The 16,381-nt window shown below is 40.1% G+C and overlaps 1 protein-coding gene across 2 annotated transcripts in view; it reads left to right on the plus strand.

Annotated features, from left to right (window-relative positions):
* The first annotated feature begins 330 nt into the window (after positions 1 to 330).
* The window catches only part of prkcbb (protein kinase C, beta b), a 126,042-nt gene continuing 109,991 nt past the window's right edge, over positions 331 to 16,381 (plus strand). The window contains exons 1-2 of one of the 2 annotated variants that reach the window (XM_072442613.1): positions 331 to 553; positions 3,598 to 3,629. In XM_072442613.1, the coding sequence (XP_072298714.1) occupies positions 375 to 553; positions 3,598 to 3,629 (211 nt within the window). In that variant the 5' untranslated portion in view covers positions 331 to 374. The remainder of the gene's footprint in view (positions 554 to 3,597; positions 3,630 to 16,381) is intronic. The other variant, XM_072442612.1, reaches the window with a different exon arrangement.

A 16,381-nucleotide genomic window follows, 5' to 3' on the forward strand; every position in this document is an offset into this window, starting at 1 on the left:
TCTGACCCCTCCTCCTCCCCGCCTCTCGCGCCTCTCCGTAGCCCGCCTATAGTCGCTCTCTCTCGGCGTGTTCAGACTCCAGAGCGCGCACAGGAGGAGGAAGCGGCGGGTGAAAAGCAGGCGGGTTTGACAGCACCAGTCACGGCCAAGCGAACCCACGCCACGCCGCGCCACAACCGTCAAAACCAACTCCGCGCCGCCGCCAACTGTTTTCCCACCGACCACCTGCTACCGCAACTCTGAGCGCGGAGGAACCGGGGGAGCGAGCTCAAAGTTCCGCCCGGAGAAGCAGAGCGCGCGCGAGGGGAGAGCGGAGAGCGGAGAGCGGAGCAGAGCGCAGGCAGTAGTTCGGTCCACGCAGTCCCGCTCCGACCATGGCAGACTCCGCGGCGGCGAACAGCGACGGCGAGGACGGACCGCAGCAGCCAATGAGGGGCTTCGCGCGCCAAGGAGCCCTGCGTCAGAAGAACGTGCACGAGGTGAAGGACCACAAGTTCATCGCGCGGTTCTTCAAGCAGCCCACGTTCTGTAGCCACTGCACGGACTTCATCTGGTGAGGCTGAGGAGAGGGGGGTGAAGCCGGGGCAGAGCTGCTTCTGACGGGGCTGCGCGCTGCACCACCGAGCACTTCTTCTGTCTTTTTATAATAATAATACACGTGTCATAATAGTCAGGAAAAAAGAATATATGTGCATGTTTAGAAAATGAGCCAGAGCCAGTGCTGTGGCTCCAGGATCAAGCTAAATGCTATATCTTTTCAATATTTTTATATATTTTTTATCTTACATTATGGTAATTTTGATTTTATGTAGGTCAGGGCTGCATCATATGTTTAAAAAATAGGATTCTGTTAAAAGTGCACGTTGCAAACAACTCCAGGAGTAAACATTTTAGAATCATACAGTATGCACTTGTTTGTAGAGGTCTTGACTACAGGTACAAGAAGATTTTCAGCCAAAAGACCGGATATTTTATTATTTGTCAGATTGCGATTTATGAGCATAGCCTAATGTAGCCTAAAAGAGCACTATGTAACTTCTGTGGAGATGTTACTGCTTGGAATGCTCGGAAATAGGCTTATAATATTAAAATGGCCCTGCATTTATTCAATACACACGATTGCTAAGATTTACCAAGAAAAACATGCATTATATTTTGGAATAGTTTGTACCCTGGCCTAGTGTCAATGTCATCTACTTTTATTATGGTAATGCTTTTGCCAAACTGTTGAACAATCACATCTACATGGACCATTACCAGCATGTGTTGGAACCTCCACCAGAAAATGAGACATAGTTCACCTTTTAAGCGGTCCTCCTATAATTCAGTTCAATTCGTGTCATGTCCAAAATCAGAACCGCAGTGTATATAGAGCTAGAGATAGAGAAGCAGACTAAACAATTCACTGGAATTCAGCAAATGGATAACAGTCCCAGCATCCCCTGTTCTTAGACCCTCTGCGAGGATAAACTACAATTTAATTGTAATTGCAATTTAATTTGTTATTTTAGGATTTAAATGGCCCACAGCAGAAAGCAGAAAGCATGGTGAGAGTTAGCTGGAGCTTTTGGCGTGTCTGGACGGTTACGTCGTACATGTTTTTTGCGCCAGATTGTAATCATTTAGAGAGCTAGTCTTTAGTCGACTACAAGCCTAAATTGCATGAACTACGGTATGTCAAATGTGCATAAAGATATCCCTACACTTTATACCCCTAAAACTAAATGGTGAGCCAGAAAGCCTGGAGTGAGAGGTAAATGGCGGTCAACACTTGGAGAGCGCAATTTGTGGCCCTTTGTTTCTCCCCTGCATCCACCTCCACCTGCTGCGTTCTCTCAACAGCGATACAGCCTGCCTCCCTGGTTATATTTAATGAGTTGCCGGCATCAGGGGTTGGCCTAATTTGATCTTTTTATTATTATCTGGCTTGCACTATTCCCAAAATGGCTTTTATTCAAGTCTTGCATCAGGCTTTTCAATTTGTGAATTGCTAAACGGTTTGACCCGAAAGTGTGCGGCCTGTATATAACATCATGTAATCCTGACGGGCCACGCTATAAATGCCCCCAAATAATAATGAACAATGTGCACTCTGTGTAATGGCCTGACCTGTTTTAGACGGTCAGTCCATTGTCATATTTCATACTCAACGGAATTGCCGTTTTTATTTAATTAGCCGTGTTTTTGATGAAAAGTTATCCACAGAGAACCACTTACCAGATTTTTGTATCAGATGCCCTACCTGTCACGACCTGTCAGCCACGTGCGCATGAATGATGATGTGTCTCACCAAAAAATACAGCACACGGCACGATTTGTATTGTTTTGTTTAAAGGTGCACTATGTAACATTTTTAGAGAATGCATGGAGACGAGCAGGTGACACTCAGCGCCGAGCTCGCAGTGAGAATGTATGTTTTTCAAGGTCTTTTTGAGCTATAAGAACACCTGTAATTGAATAAATGCAAGATAGACAAGAACATTCAAGGTAAAGCAATGTCATCGCCATGGAGACAAGAACAAAAGTTACATAGTGCACCTTTAAGAAATGTCTATATAAGATTATAAGTAGTGCGGTGTTTTTAAATTGCAAATTCTTACAGCCAGTATAAAAATAGCTTTGTTTTGGTGCACTATTGACTTATTGCATAGACAAAAGCATCTCATTTCAAAACTACATTTACATTAAACAAAAGATTAGTGATACTTATTGTGCACTGACTTCCCCACAAAATGTGCCTGGAGTAGTGCAGTGTTTTTAAATTGATCCCAGGAAGATTCTTTGGCCATAAATAAAAAAAATCAATAATTAAGAAACAATTAAATAAACCTCAATCAACAGTAAATGCAATCAGGAATTGAACTGGCTATCCTGCAGTTCATGGGCGAATCCTTAAAGGTGCTGTACCTGATTTTTACCGTCACATCGTGATTTGTTTGAAGCATTCCAAACCTTCCAAACCTTATACATTTGTAGCATCCAAATTGTTCACTGTTTATAGGCACTTTTACGACGCTAAAGCGAGGTTTTTCGTCTCGGTAATGCCAACAAACATTAGCATGCTAACAGCGCACTTCCTGTTTAGCTGAGAATAAAATGCTCCATAATTAGATGCAGACAGCACACAAAAGTCTCATTTTGACCCAATTACAATATATCTGTACAGGGCCGGGGGGAAAACAGATTTGACTTTATTGCATGAAAAAAAGTCAAGTACAGCCCCTTTAAACAACTGCGCCACTGCCAAACCCTGAGCATGAATTGAGAAGCTGCAACTCATGCTTTTTGGTGCTTTTTGTGTGGTCCTGTAATTTATTGACCTAAATCTATTGTTTCTTAACCAAATCACACTCGATTCTCGCACCTCAGCAGGCGAGCTTGTCTCTGTGTGATTTTCTTTCTTCTAATGTGTTGCTTTTTGACAGAAAACCTTGGCACGGCTGGACTCATGTGTCACGTCGCGTTTGACATGAGATATTCACGCTAAACCCCAGAGGCAAAGGGACCATTTTGTGAATCCCATGCATTTTTTTGGCTGTCGAACACATGTCCTCACCTGTGCATGTTTAACCTGTTTTCTTTATGTTTTCTCCGCAGGGGCTTCGGCAAGCAGGGATTCCAGTGTCAAGGTAGGCGGATAAAAGACACTCATTTACATCGGTACAGTATGTAATGTTCTGCAGATCACCGCCGCTCAATGTCTTTCAGCTTTATCTTCATGGCTTACGTCCCAGAATTACGCAACCACTCTTTTTTGTCCCATTGTCCTGTTCCCACATTATAAATTAGCAATTGTTTATCCACGCGTTGTTGGTAGTTAAAAGCGTGCAGGCTTATAGCGAGCAGGCGTTTGATTGACATGGCGTGAATTTGACAAAAGCACAACTCAAAATAGGTTTACTGTTACTTAATGATACGTTGACACAAGTTTGGCTGACTAATTCCTGAACTAAACCTTGACTAAACCAGGACTAGAATAGGATCAAACCTAAGTCTACATCAAGACTAAACCAGGATCAAACTGAGCTTAACTCAAGGAATTTTAAACAAATATTGTCCAAGTTACACAATCGAAGCCATATTTAAACAATTTTCACTAAATATTGTCAATCTATTTTTTAAAACTTATTTGCACATTTTTACAGCCAGTATAAAAATAGCTTTGTTTTGGTGCACTATTGACTTATTGAATAGACAAAAGCATCTCATTTCAAAACTACATTTACATGAAACAAAAGATTAGTGCTACTTATTGTGCACCAACTTCCCCACCAAATGTGCCTGGATGGATGTCCCGAGATCTGCCATCGATGCTTCCCTAAACAGTAATCAAGATTGCAAGAAGCTGCACTTGGATGAAAGATTTGTTGTTCTGTCAGTTTTACCAACAAGTGCAAAATAGAATGAAAAACTTGAATTGATTTTTCTTGTTTGAAGAGTGGGCCCCGCTTACAAAGTCAATATTGATGTTATTTTTTACACATAGACAGCGTTTGAAATTCTGCCACATCCAGTGACGATGATAAAAAGAAATCTTTATTGAAAAATTTCAAAGCATTTTACGTTGAATTTGAAAAAGAAGATGGACATTTGTAACTATTGATTGAAAACGTGGGCAAATAATTGTAACCTCCCCTTTTTTCTGTCATTCCTTGGAGACAAAATTATATAGTCATTCATGTAGATTTTATATTGCTACATAAACTATTGTTCTCTTGTTAAAATCTTGTTGGCTATTAAATGTTACTTGATTGTTTAGCTTATGAATCCATTTTTTTTTTTAATCAGCCACGTTGTTTACAAACCATAAAAGCTGCCTTTTACACCTGCAATATAATCTTTATTATCTGGGCAGTTATCGCTGGGTAGTTGCTGATAAAAATAGACATATAAAAGGGTTCAAATGGTTTATTTTACGTTTGAAAAAAGACTGTATTTTTCCTCCTTGTATTAACAGCCAGCTGAGTGCGTCCAAGGATTTTTGTCTCCTAGCAACAGTGAAACATTGAGCATTCGGCCGGAGCCGTCTATATGCTGCTGCAGGCTGGAAGTGTTCAGGCCAGCGCTGGTTTAGCTGTAATTAGCCCAATGGTGCTAAAAACAACTGTCCATCTCGCACAGGCTGGTTAGAAGATGCACAGTTTGGCTCATCTTGATTTATACTTGATATGATAGAAATACACAGAATATACAAAAAATAATTATAGTAACGTATTAAGCATTAATTCAAAGTTGGAAAATATGTGTGTAGTTGAGGAGAGTTGCAGAGGTACTTTTCGATGTGCTGTGATTGGCTGATGGCAAAAGTAAGTTGGACTGAATGAGGCTGATTATTTGTTTTGTTTGTTTAAATATTTTGTTCCATTAGATTTAGAATGTTAAGAGACATGTGCAGAATGTACTTTCTTTTTAGCTTTTAATCAGGTTATAATATTGTTTCCTCATCAACAACTACAATCACTGTTCATAAGGTTGTGTCTGAGTCTCATAAAACACAAAAAAATCCCAGATTTTTGTTGTCAAACATAGAAATCCTGAGGTCTCTTTTGTCAGAATAGGCGATATTAACTAAAATGAATATCTATATTTGTTGCATTAGCTTGACAACAATATTTAGACATTATTTTAACGATGCAGCAGGAATGTACTAAAATGTGTCTGTAAATGTCTTTATTGAGGTTCCAGTATCGCGCCTGACTTAAATGGACCATCAAATTAAACATAAAAATGCAGTACAGTATCACTTTCTATCCGTGTTTGGCCGATTACACTCAACATTTCTGTCTCCTTTTTGAGCTCATGTTTAGTAGTTTGAATTGATTTAATAGATTTTCTGATTTTGCATACAGTATTTCAAACAGCAATTGCGATATTATACATTTTTCGATGTATCTCCCGTCTCTACTCCTCAACATCGCTGGACTCGTTTCAACTGCGTGCTTGTATTAGTGTGTCAGCGGCAAGCTTGCTTTTGTTTATTTCCCCATGGTCATTCCCTCTGCTGCCAGTTGATGGAGTGCTAACACCAAATCTCCTGAGGGAACGGCAGACTGTTAGAAAGTCATGTGCCGTCTTCAATACAAGTTCTAAAACATGGGATTTCAAACTAAAGCTTCCCAAGAGTCTGTTTAAACACCAATAACAGTGCAAATAATGCGTAAAATGTGTCCTCAGAGGCTTAGCTAGCAGTGCCTTCCATTTCTTCGTAATAGTGCCTGTCTTAAGTTGTTTTCTTGTCCTTGTCCTGAGTTGCTCTTAGACCTGTTTGCCCATCTGGAGCAGAGTATCATTTCCCGCAGTTCAGAGCGGCCTGCAAGGTCACACACGCTTTCTCACACACAGGTGTCCATTTGCCTTCCACCATCATTTTGTTAACTAAATATAGGCCATAAACGCACACATATTCTCCTCTTTTGCACCATAGTCATTCTTGGTCATATTGTAGTAGCATTAATCCTAGACATGTTTCTTTGTCTAGAACTGTACATGACTAAAACGCAATTGGCCAATCAAAATCCTCCATGAACTGTCAAAACACTGACACTTTGAACATATCACATGTACTTGAAATGTCACATGTTTGTTTTCACACCCAGTTTAGAAGCAGAAGTTGGCATTGCTCTGTCACTCAACCATGTTCAACATGTTTCAGCATTCGTTTCCTTGATTCATTTTAATTTGTTTCACATTTAGCTTCAATATCTTATTCAATAACTGCAAAAAGAAACGGTTTCAAGCAGCTAATATTTAAAAATTTCAATAACATGTAATTATTGTAGCAAGATATTTAGCCCATACTAGCAGAATGTGTGTTTTCGTCTCATTCCTTCCTTCATTGTTTCGATATCTTCGAGGAGTATCCTGCTTCCGAAGAGTGCACACGCTTTTTTGCTCGCTCCGCTTGCTATCGCTGCTTTCCTTATTTATTTTGCTTTTTAATCAGTTTTTGTCTTCCAAACATTTTTGCTTTAGACTTTTTCAAGTAAACCAAGGATTTTAAGAACATTTTTCCAGTTTTAACGACATATCTGACGCCAGCGACATGTCCGGGAGAAGAAGGGAGAAAGACTGTGAACGCTGTCGGAAATATCAAAAAGAAATTAATGAGCTGAAAACACGGATATTTGTTTTGGAATCTGAAAAAGTTCTTCACGATACCATTCCTGTGTCAACCGATGGTAAGAAGAGCATACTTTTTACAAGAAAAACTGCTACTTTCAACCTAAACCGCAGTGACTCTGTGTCGTTTCCAAAACTGTCTAAAAACCAGAAAGACCAGGCTGTTTCTTGGAACAAACTTGGAGCAAAGCCTAAACGATACAAAGATAACGTGAAGTCACCTAAAATACAGCTCACCAACAGATTTTTACCACTTTCAGAGATGGAATTAAATGAAAAAAGGAAAGATGACGTGGCCAAAATACAGCGAGGAGGATCTGTGCCAGGAGCCAAGGTCACGCAGATTGTTTTAGTTGGGGACGGCGTGATAAGTCACATGACGCATGAAAAGATAAACACACATTCTTTTCCAAGCGCCACTGTTTCTGAGATAACGTCACTCCTTCCAAATATTATGGCTAAGCATGGAGGAGCTAAACAGCTGATTGTGCACGTGGGTGCAGTGGACATGCGGCGGGAACAGACTGAAGTTTTGAAAAAAGACTTCTTGAAGTTATTTGACGTGCTTGATAAAATGGAAATCAAAACATTCATAAGTGGACCTCTTCCAAACATCGACAGGAGGATAAACAAGTTTAGCCGGCTTCTTCAGCTGAACACATGGCTGTCCAAAGAGTGTACCCCTAGAGGACTACACTATATTGAGAACTTCTATCTATTCTGGAAACGAGAGGACCTGTTTAAGAGAAATGGCCCCCACCTATGCAGAGATGGAGTGAGGGTGCTGACAGAGAACCTGCTCCACGCTCTGAGGCATTGGACTGGGCCTGGACAGGGTCCTGAGCAGATAGTTAGAGAAGAGAGGAATGAGAGAAGAATTCCTGCTCCATCAGCCAGAGACCGAGCCAATGTTTCAACATCAAAAGCGCCACAACCTCAGCCTCCACCAAAGGATTCATCAGCAGCTGCTCCACCACCACCAGCAAAGGATTCAGCTCCAGCTGCTCCACATTCACCTCCACCGCCTCCAGCAAAGGAACAATATTCAAAGGCCTTGGACCCATCTGTGACAAGCCCAACAACATCCCTGTCATCGCTCCTGCCTTCACACCAGCCCTGGGTTCCCCCTGCAACATCTACTCCCACTAAAGATTCATCATTCTCCTTCTCATCTCCACTCTCACCCATGGGCCTTCCCAGCCATTTTGAAAGTCTGATCAAATCAGGCATTAAGATGGCTCCACTCACGCCCAATATAGCAAGGGCTATGTCAATACGTATCAACTCTTCCCTGCACAAGCCGACTACACCAACAAAAGCCCCACCACCCATCCCCCCTCGCCTCTCACCTGGTCCCAAACTCTCCTTGGCTACAAAAGCCCCACCACCCATACAACCTCGCCTTTCACCTGGTATCTCCCATAGCTAGGATGCACTGGGTCTCAGCGTTGCCGGAACTTATTGTCACATTAAAAATCAAACCAACCCGGGGCCCTATGTAAAAAGAGCCCCCCCTAGTGCTATTTCTGTAGTCACATCATCACACAGATGGAAAAACAAAATGCGAGCCAGGCCCAATCTGAGAAATGTGATTCATATTCCCTGTGAAAAGATAAAGCCCAGTCCCACTGAAACTAGTCTGAAACTTGCTGTGCTAAATGTCAGATCCTTATGTAACAAATCTCTCTTAATTAATAATTTTATTTCTTCTTATAATCTTGATTTTATGTTTTTAACTGAAACATGGCTTGACAAAAACACAGGAAATGGAGTTCTGAATCTGCTCCACCCAACTTTAAGTTTGAATCTGAAACACGAGAAAACAAAAAAGGGGGTGGAGTCTGTGCTGTCTTTAGAGATGAAATAATTACCCGCAGGTTGTCTTTTGGGGTGTTTTCATCATTTGAGTATGTATCCTTTAAAATGGAGCTAAAACGGTCTCCATCCATTCTCTTCATTGTTTTATACAAGCCTCCCCAGCACTGCCAACGTTTTATTGATGATTTTACTGAGATGCTTTCAGTCATATGCACAGACTTTGATGGTTTGGTCATTACAGGTGATTTCAATGTGCATGTTGATAATATTTGTGACAGAAACGCTAAAGAGCTTGATGCTGTCCTTAAACCTTCAGTCTTACTCAGCATGTGAGAGGCCCCACCCACAGCAAAGGACACATTCTAGATCTCATAATTACAAAGGGGGTAAATATTTCAAATGTTAATGTGATCGATGTTGCTCTGTCTGATCATTTCTGTGTCTTCTTTGACCTGTCTGTTTCTCCCAAACCTCCGGTTGGTCCTGCAGTTGTTCAGAGGAGACACATAAGTAATGGCACAGGTGCACTGTTTATGGAAATGATAAACTTTGAAAATGTCTCATGTTCTAATGTAAATGATTTGTTGAACTCTGTTACATCTAGTGTTTTGAATGTTCTGGACACCATCGCCCCTATAAAGGCTAAAATGGTTAAAAATAAGCAGAAGGCGCCGTGGAGAAATGATGATTCGGTCAGGGCACAGAAAAGGGAGTGCCGCAGGGCCGAACGGAAATGGCGCAAGTCAAAGCTCCAGCTTCAAAAAGAGATTTACAAAGAAAAGCTGAACATGTACAACCTAATCTTATGTAGAACTAGGGAAAGATATTTTTCTGAAATAATTGGAAGCTGCAGTAACAACTCGCATGTCCTGTTTGCCACAGTAAACAGATTAACAAACCCTCCAGCTCAGCTGCCTTTAGAACTCATTTCCACATCCAAGTGTAATGAGTTTGCATTATTCTTTAATGACAAAGTTCAGGGCATTAAAAATGCTATAAATCCCACAAGGCAAAAAAATACCCTAAAACCACCAAGACACTTAGAGCTAACTCACTTTGCACCAGTAACTGACAAAACTGTCCATGAGATCATCACCAGTCTGAGTTCATCTACATGCTGCCTTGATGTGTTACCCACCAGATTTCTAAAGTCTGTGCTGAACAGTTTGTTAGCACCATTCACTCACATAGTTAACATGTCGCTTCAATCTGGAACATTCCCAATGTCTTTGAAAACTGCGGTCATAAAGCCTCTCCTAAAGAAGAGCAGTCTTGATGCCGCAGTACTGAGTCATTACCGGCCCATCTCTAATCTGCCATTTTGGGGCAAAGTCCTTGAAAAGGTTGTTTACCAACAGCTCACAGATTTCCTCTCAATAAACAACTCATTTGATGTTTTTCAGTCAGGTTTTAGACCTCATCACAGCACTGAGACTGCTCTTGTCAAGGTGACAAATGACATCCGCCTGAACACTGACACGGGAAAAGCCTCAGTCTTAATTCTGTTAGATCTGAGTGCTGCTTTTGACACTGTCGATCATGGGATCCTCTTACAGAGACTAGAGGACTGGGGGGGCATCACTGGCACTGCCCTAAACTGGTTAAGGTCCTATCTGGAAGACAGGAAGTACTTTGTTGAAATTGGTAGCTGTGTCTCAGACCACATGACCCTGACCTGTGGAGTGCCCCAAGGGTCAGTCCTGGGTCCCCTTCTGTTCAACCTCTACATGCTGCCGTTAGGTCAGTTGATACGCAGTGAAAATGTGTCCTATCACAATTATGCAGACGACACTCAGATCTATGTTTCACTATCGGCAGGTGACTATGGACCAGTGGATTCACTCTGTCACTGCATCCAACAGATCAGTTTGTGGATGCAAAACAACTTTCTCCAGCTGAACTCAGACAAGACTGAAATAATCGTTTTTGGCCCACAGAAACAAAGAGAAAGTGTTAGCGGTCACCTCCAGAGTCTCGCTCTAAAACCTACAAACCAAATTAGAAATCTGGGGGTAATAATGGACTCAGACTTGAACTTTAATAGCCACGTCAAATCAATAACATCAGCAGCTTTTTACCATCTAAAAAACATTGCCAAAATCAAAAATATAGTGTCAAAACCAGATTTAGAGAGACTTATCCATGCGTTTGTGTCCAGTAGATTAGACTACTGTAACGGCCTGCTCACTGGTCTCTCCAAACAAGCTGTAAAACAGCTGCAGTACATCCAGAACGCTGCTGCTCGGGTCCTGACTAGAACTAGGAAGTATGATCACATTAGTCCTGTTCTCAGGTCTCTGCACTGGCTCCTGTGGCTCAGAGAATAGACTTTAAAGCAGCTCTGCTTGTGTACAAGTCTCTCCATGGCCTAGCACCAAAGTACATCTTGGATATGTTGGTGCCATATGAACCATCTCGGACTCTGAGGACCTCAGGGACCGGCCTCCTGCTGTGAGTCAGGACAAAACATGGGGAATCTGCGTTTCAGTTTTATGCAGCTAAAATCTGGAACAGTCTTCCTGAAGATGTGAGACAGGCTTCTACTCTGACAATGTTCAAATCTAAGCTAAAAACAGTTTTGTTTAGCTGCGCATATGACTGAAACAATTTTTTCTTTGCACTCTTCTCTTTTGTTTGTGATTTTATTAGTTTAGACAATCAGTTGGATTGATAATTTTTAATTTAGTTAATTTTATTGTATTTCTGTTTCTGTAATTTCTTTGTGATTTGAATGCATTTTTCCTGCTGTGAAGCACTTTGAATTGCCTTGTGTATGAAATGTGCTCTACAAATAAACTTGCCTTGCCTTGCCTTCGTAATGGCACTGGTGGGGATCGCAATTTATTATCAATTTATTATACTTTTTCACCAGCTTAGTGAACGTTTGTGATGAAAAATTTAAAAGTAAAATAAATACAGGAAGTAGAAGTAAAGATGGGCTCTTAAAATACATCCTTTTATCTTTGTCAAACACACAAAAATCCATCCAAAATACAGTTTACGAGCAATGAACACATTTTTCTGACAGTTTTAAAGGTGTTATAATATATTTTTATTTGTGATAATAAAGTATTGTCTAAATTATATAAGCTTTAGATAAGCTTTGGCACTTGTTTACCAGGTTGCCAGTTAACTGTTAATAATAAACTAATAAACTATCAACTTTACCCAACTAGGGGTTCTTCATCTGCATTGAGTGAAATATGCTGAGTACTAACCACCATGTGTACTGTACCTCCCATTATCATAAACATGTATATCAAACCTGCTCAGGCGTGTTTTTGATGTGGGAACAGTATTATATGGCCATATCTGCTTGTATACATGTCAGATCTGGTCTGACCTCCTGAAGCTGAGGCCTGGTTAGTGCTTGGATGGGAGAGTGCTGTGCCCGTAGTAAGAAGTAGACTTCTGTAAGTCTGCCACAGGGCAGCTGTGGCTAGTAGGTGAGGTGAGGTGTGAATGGCTAATGTACTGCAAAGCACTTTGGCTGTCATGAAAGATTGTATATAAATCCAATGATAAAATGATAAAAAACACACTTTTTTGTGTGCGTGTGAAAATGGGAGTGTATAATATTATATCTTAAGTGCATATTTTACTAAAACACTGGGACACGAACAGCAGATGTGACGTAGGTAATTCCAAAACTGTTGCCTGGTAATATTGTATGCCAGGACCAAAATGCATATAAGTTACACAATAGTTAGTTATGAGTGACTCATATGAAACACCTTGATTTCATTTAATGATTGTTGTTTTTAAACTATCAATAAATGATGTCTGTTGTGTGTAAATCGTCTCAGCGTTTTAATAAAATGTCACTTGACATGAAAAAGGCAGAGGGATTCTGTTACAAAACTCAGTGCTACTTCCTGTGTTTTTTTTTCTTTTCAGTTTTTCTTCTTAAACTGCAACTTAACTTAACTGATGTAAATCTTCGATAGATATTTACCACAGGGACTATCCCACTAAACTGAGAAATAATTACATGAGAACTTGTCACTTTTCTCAGTATTCTGTTCTTGTATTTGCGTGTAATTGTTGTTACTGTAAACAACTTACCCCGGCAACTGCAGCTGGCTTTATGTAATAGGACACTTTTCAGTAGGATTCTGTGCTTTTGGTCGGGACTGTGTTATGTGTATATGTGGTTATGATGAGTGCTTATAACTGGCCGACTCCTGTTTCCTTAATGGCTGCTTGTGCCGCTCTAGTGCTCGCACGTGATTGGCTGCGTGCGCCCATCCTGACGAGTGTACTGCGCTGTCGAGGGTGCTCCTGGCAGATTCAGTGCACCGTAGTGGATAAAAGGGCTGGTGGCGGGGGCTGTCCGACGCTGAAGTATGGTAAAGGTGTCAAGTGTAGCCAAGTCAAAAAGGAAAGGGGACAGAGGACAGAAGCGGCGCTGAGTGGGAGATTATTACATGTTTGGGGATTAAACATCATTGTTTTTAGATGTGTTTTTTTTGCAATATTGGGTTCAGATGGAGGGCAGGGGCCAGTGTTACTTTTCTTTATTTTTTTAACACCTACAAAATATTCAACCTGAAAGACTGAACCGGATTACGTCGTTATGGACAGGGTTGACAACACGCTAATATTGTGTATTGAGTCTTTTTAAATATATTATCAACCAAATCAAGGTTGAAATATAGTGATGGAAGGCTTCTGGATAGAGAATATTTATTATTATGTAAAATTAAATATGTATTTCATTATTTTTGACATTTTGATTTAATAATGTCACGTCTTTATTATAAAAAGGTATTTTTGTATGTGTTTTAGAGTCTTTATACTCCAGATAACGAATATCAAAATATGACTACAATCATTTTTTATAGTCGACTAGGCACAATTGGTGGATTCATTGTTACAGCCCTACCTGACTTTGAACTTTGAAGCTTGAATAATATATGTTTTTGATGCTTTATGAAAAAATTGACAGAAAATATATTAACTTTGTTTTGTTTCATGACAGTCTATAGGGCGTGGATCGGAGTGCGTCTGAAATGTTTAAGTACACTTAAAATGTGACTTGCATTTATTCATCTACAGTTGTTTTCATTGCCTTGCCATTCTACTGTGAGAGGAGCCACTCTCCACAGATCTGACTTGTAACTTGGCCTGGTGGCATCACCTGTCGGTCTCCATAAGAAGTTAAGGTTTAATGCCAAACTGTGGAACATTCCAGGCAAAGTATTAACATCATCATGGAGACTAGCAGGCGCCTCCACCAGAGAAGTTACATTGTGCACTTTTAGAACAAATTCTTCCATATAGGATTCTGATTTTAGCCTCAGGATTATGAGCTATATCTTAATTAAACTTTTCCTGCTCATTTCGTGGAGGAAGAAAAAGGTCAGTCAATACATGAGCACTCCTAGAATGTACAAAGATGTTAATATTTCCTTATTAGAAATACCTCACACCTCAGGTTTTCTAACAAAATCGAAAAGAGTGAAAAAGGCATGTTAGATGAATAATACGCCAGGATGTTGGCTATATGCTGAAATACATTGAGGCAGAAATAAAGTGTGCTATTGAAGCCCCCACACTGTGGAGAGTCCTAAATATAATGCACTTGTATGTGAGAGCTTTTATTTGGCAAATTCATACTGTCAGGAGGAGTTCCTCCTGGTGTGATGAAACAATTATTCAGGCTGTTTCTATATCAAGCACAGAAGTGTTCTTCTCATGAGACATTTACGTTCTAAAATTACTGAAAACAATTATACTTTAAACTATTTCAGCTTTAGAGTGTCAGTAATGCACAAAGAGTAAGAGAAGTATCATGTTTTGTTTTGCTTTTGTGTATGGTCTATGTCAAATTCATTGTCATATCCAGCTAATAATATACAATAGCATTTTTGTAATGTCATGCCTAAAAATTATATGATAGTTATAATAGATGATAGTTTACTCATTTGTTATTGGCCAGAAAAAAACATTTATTTTAATTTAGGGCTGCGCAATTGTCAGTTAAATTATGACTCGATTCAATTACAGAAATGTAATCAAAATACAGTTATTTTGTTCAGAATTATTGTTCAGAATAAAGTTTGTGTTCGTTCTGCCCCTGAAATCCCTGGGCACTGCCACTTTTAGCTACAGTAGAAGTAATTATTTGAAATAATTGTGATTTCAATCGCGAGCTAAATAATCATGATTTCTGCCCCCTGCCCAATCAGTCAGGACTAAATAAAAAAAATAAATCAATACATTTCGATAAATATAATGGATAGCAATTATTTTGGTAGCTTTTCTGCAACGTCTGGTCTCATTGGAAAGCCCTGTGGCAGAAGTGAGATTTCATTGAGTTCGTATGCACCTGCCATTCTGTGATTTTCAAAGCAAAGTGAACGGCGCTCAGTCAGACGAGTGCGGTGCAGAGGTGCTCGAGCTGAGAGCTGGTGGAGGATGGTGCTGATAATGGACCGAGGAGAGGAGCCAGAAAAGTGATCTGATGGTGTAGGATCAGACATTGTGTTCCAAAACGGTCTCATTAATATGTGGCATTTCTGTTCCTTTTAAAACTCTGCCACAGATTCAACCAGACAAATGAGTTCCCATGTGATTTCTGAACCCTAACGTCTAACTCGTTTTATAATGGCCTTTAGCAATTCATGGTCAGTTGCCCACAATACCATTTGTATTTGCAAGTTTAAACATCCTGTAGCATCATAACCTCACTTGCAAACATTTTGGTGAGAGAAAGACCTCACAAAAAGGTCCACAGCCTGAATAAAGGAGCGATGGAACGCTCAAACTTCTGCTAAATGTCCCAGTTTGAATAATTTGAAAGTTTCAATGTGGAAAAGGTTTGGACAGCCCTTGTGTAGTTATTTCAAAGTGGTACCAACACATTTGTTACTATACAGCTCTGCAAATGTTTGTATTGTTTATTATATTTTACTTTATTTTCAATTTACAGCAAAAATAAAAAAAGGAGCACAAGTAGACATCAACTACATCAAAATCCACATGCATTTACAATAAAAATCCCAGAATGTCATTTTTCCCATTGGTCTAATTCTGTTAATATGTCAGTGTGACTTTGTGGTTCTCCATTGTGAATTACAATCATTTACACCTCTTCAAATATTCTTTTTAATATCTGTTCATCTCAAAGAGTCGTTTCATTTTAAAGAACTGCTTTTGTTTCGTGTAAATTAACCTAATGATTCCATCTAAGAACTAAGTACGTGCTGGACTGGTGTATATCTTGTACAGTTTGTCCAGTCAGTGCATCATCTATATAAAGCAAGGTAAAATAGTAAGGAGGAAAAATAAAGTCATGGTTCTTTTCATAGATGACATCCGTTGAAAAATCCGTCTTGAAAAATCCGATCGGGCGTCGGAACGTCCCGTCTCCAGCGACTGTATTTGTGCTTCTTCCAGCCTCTCCCTGCCGCTCCTGGACTCACATGAAACAATGAGCACA

Source organism: Eucyclogobius newberryi, unplaced genomic scaffold (genome assembly GCF_026437365.1).
Source record: "Eucyclogobius newberryi isolate DKJ021-1_F unplaced genomic scaffold, fEucNew1.0.hap1 SCAF_13, whole genome shotgun sequence".
Lineage (NCBI taxonomy): Eukaryota > Metazoa > Chordata > Actinopteri > Gobiiformes > Gobiidae > Eucyclogobius > Eucyclogobius newberryi.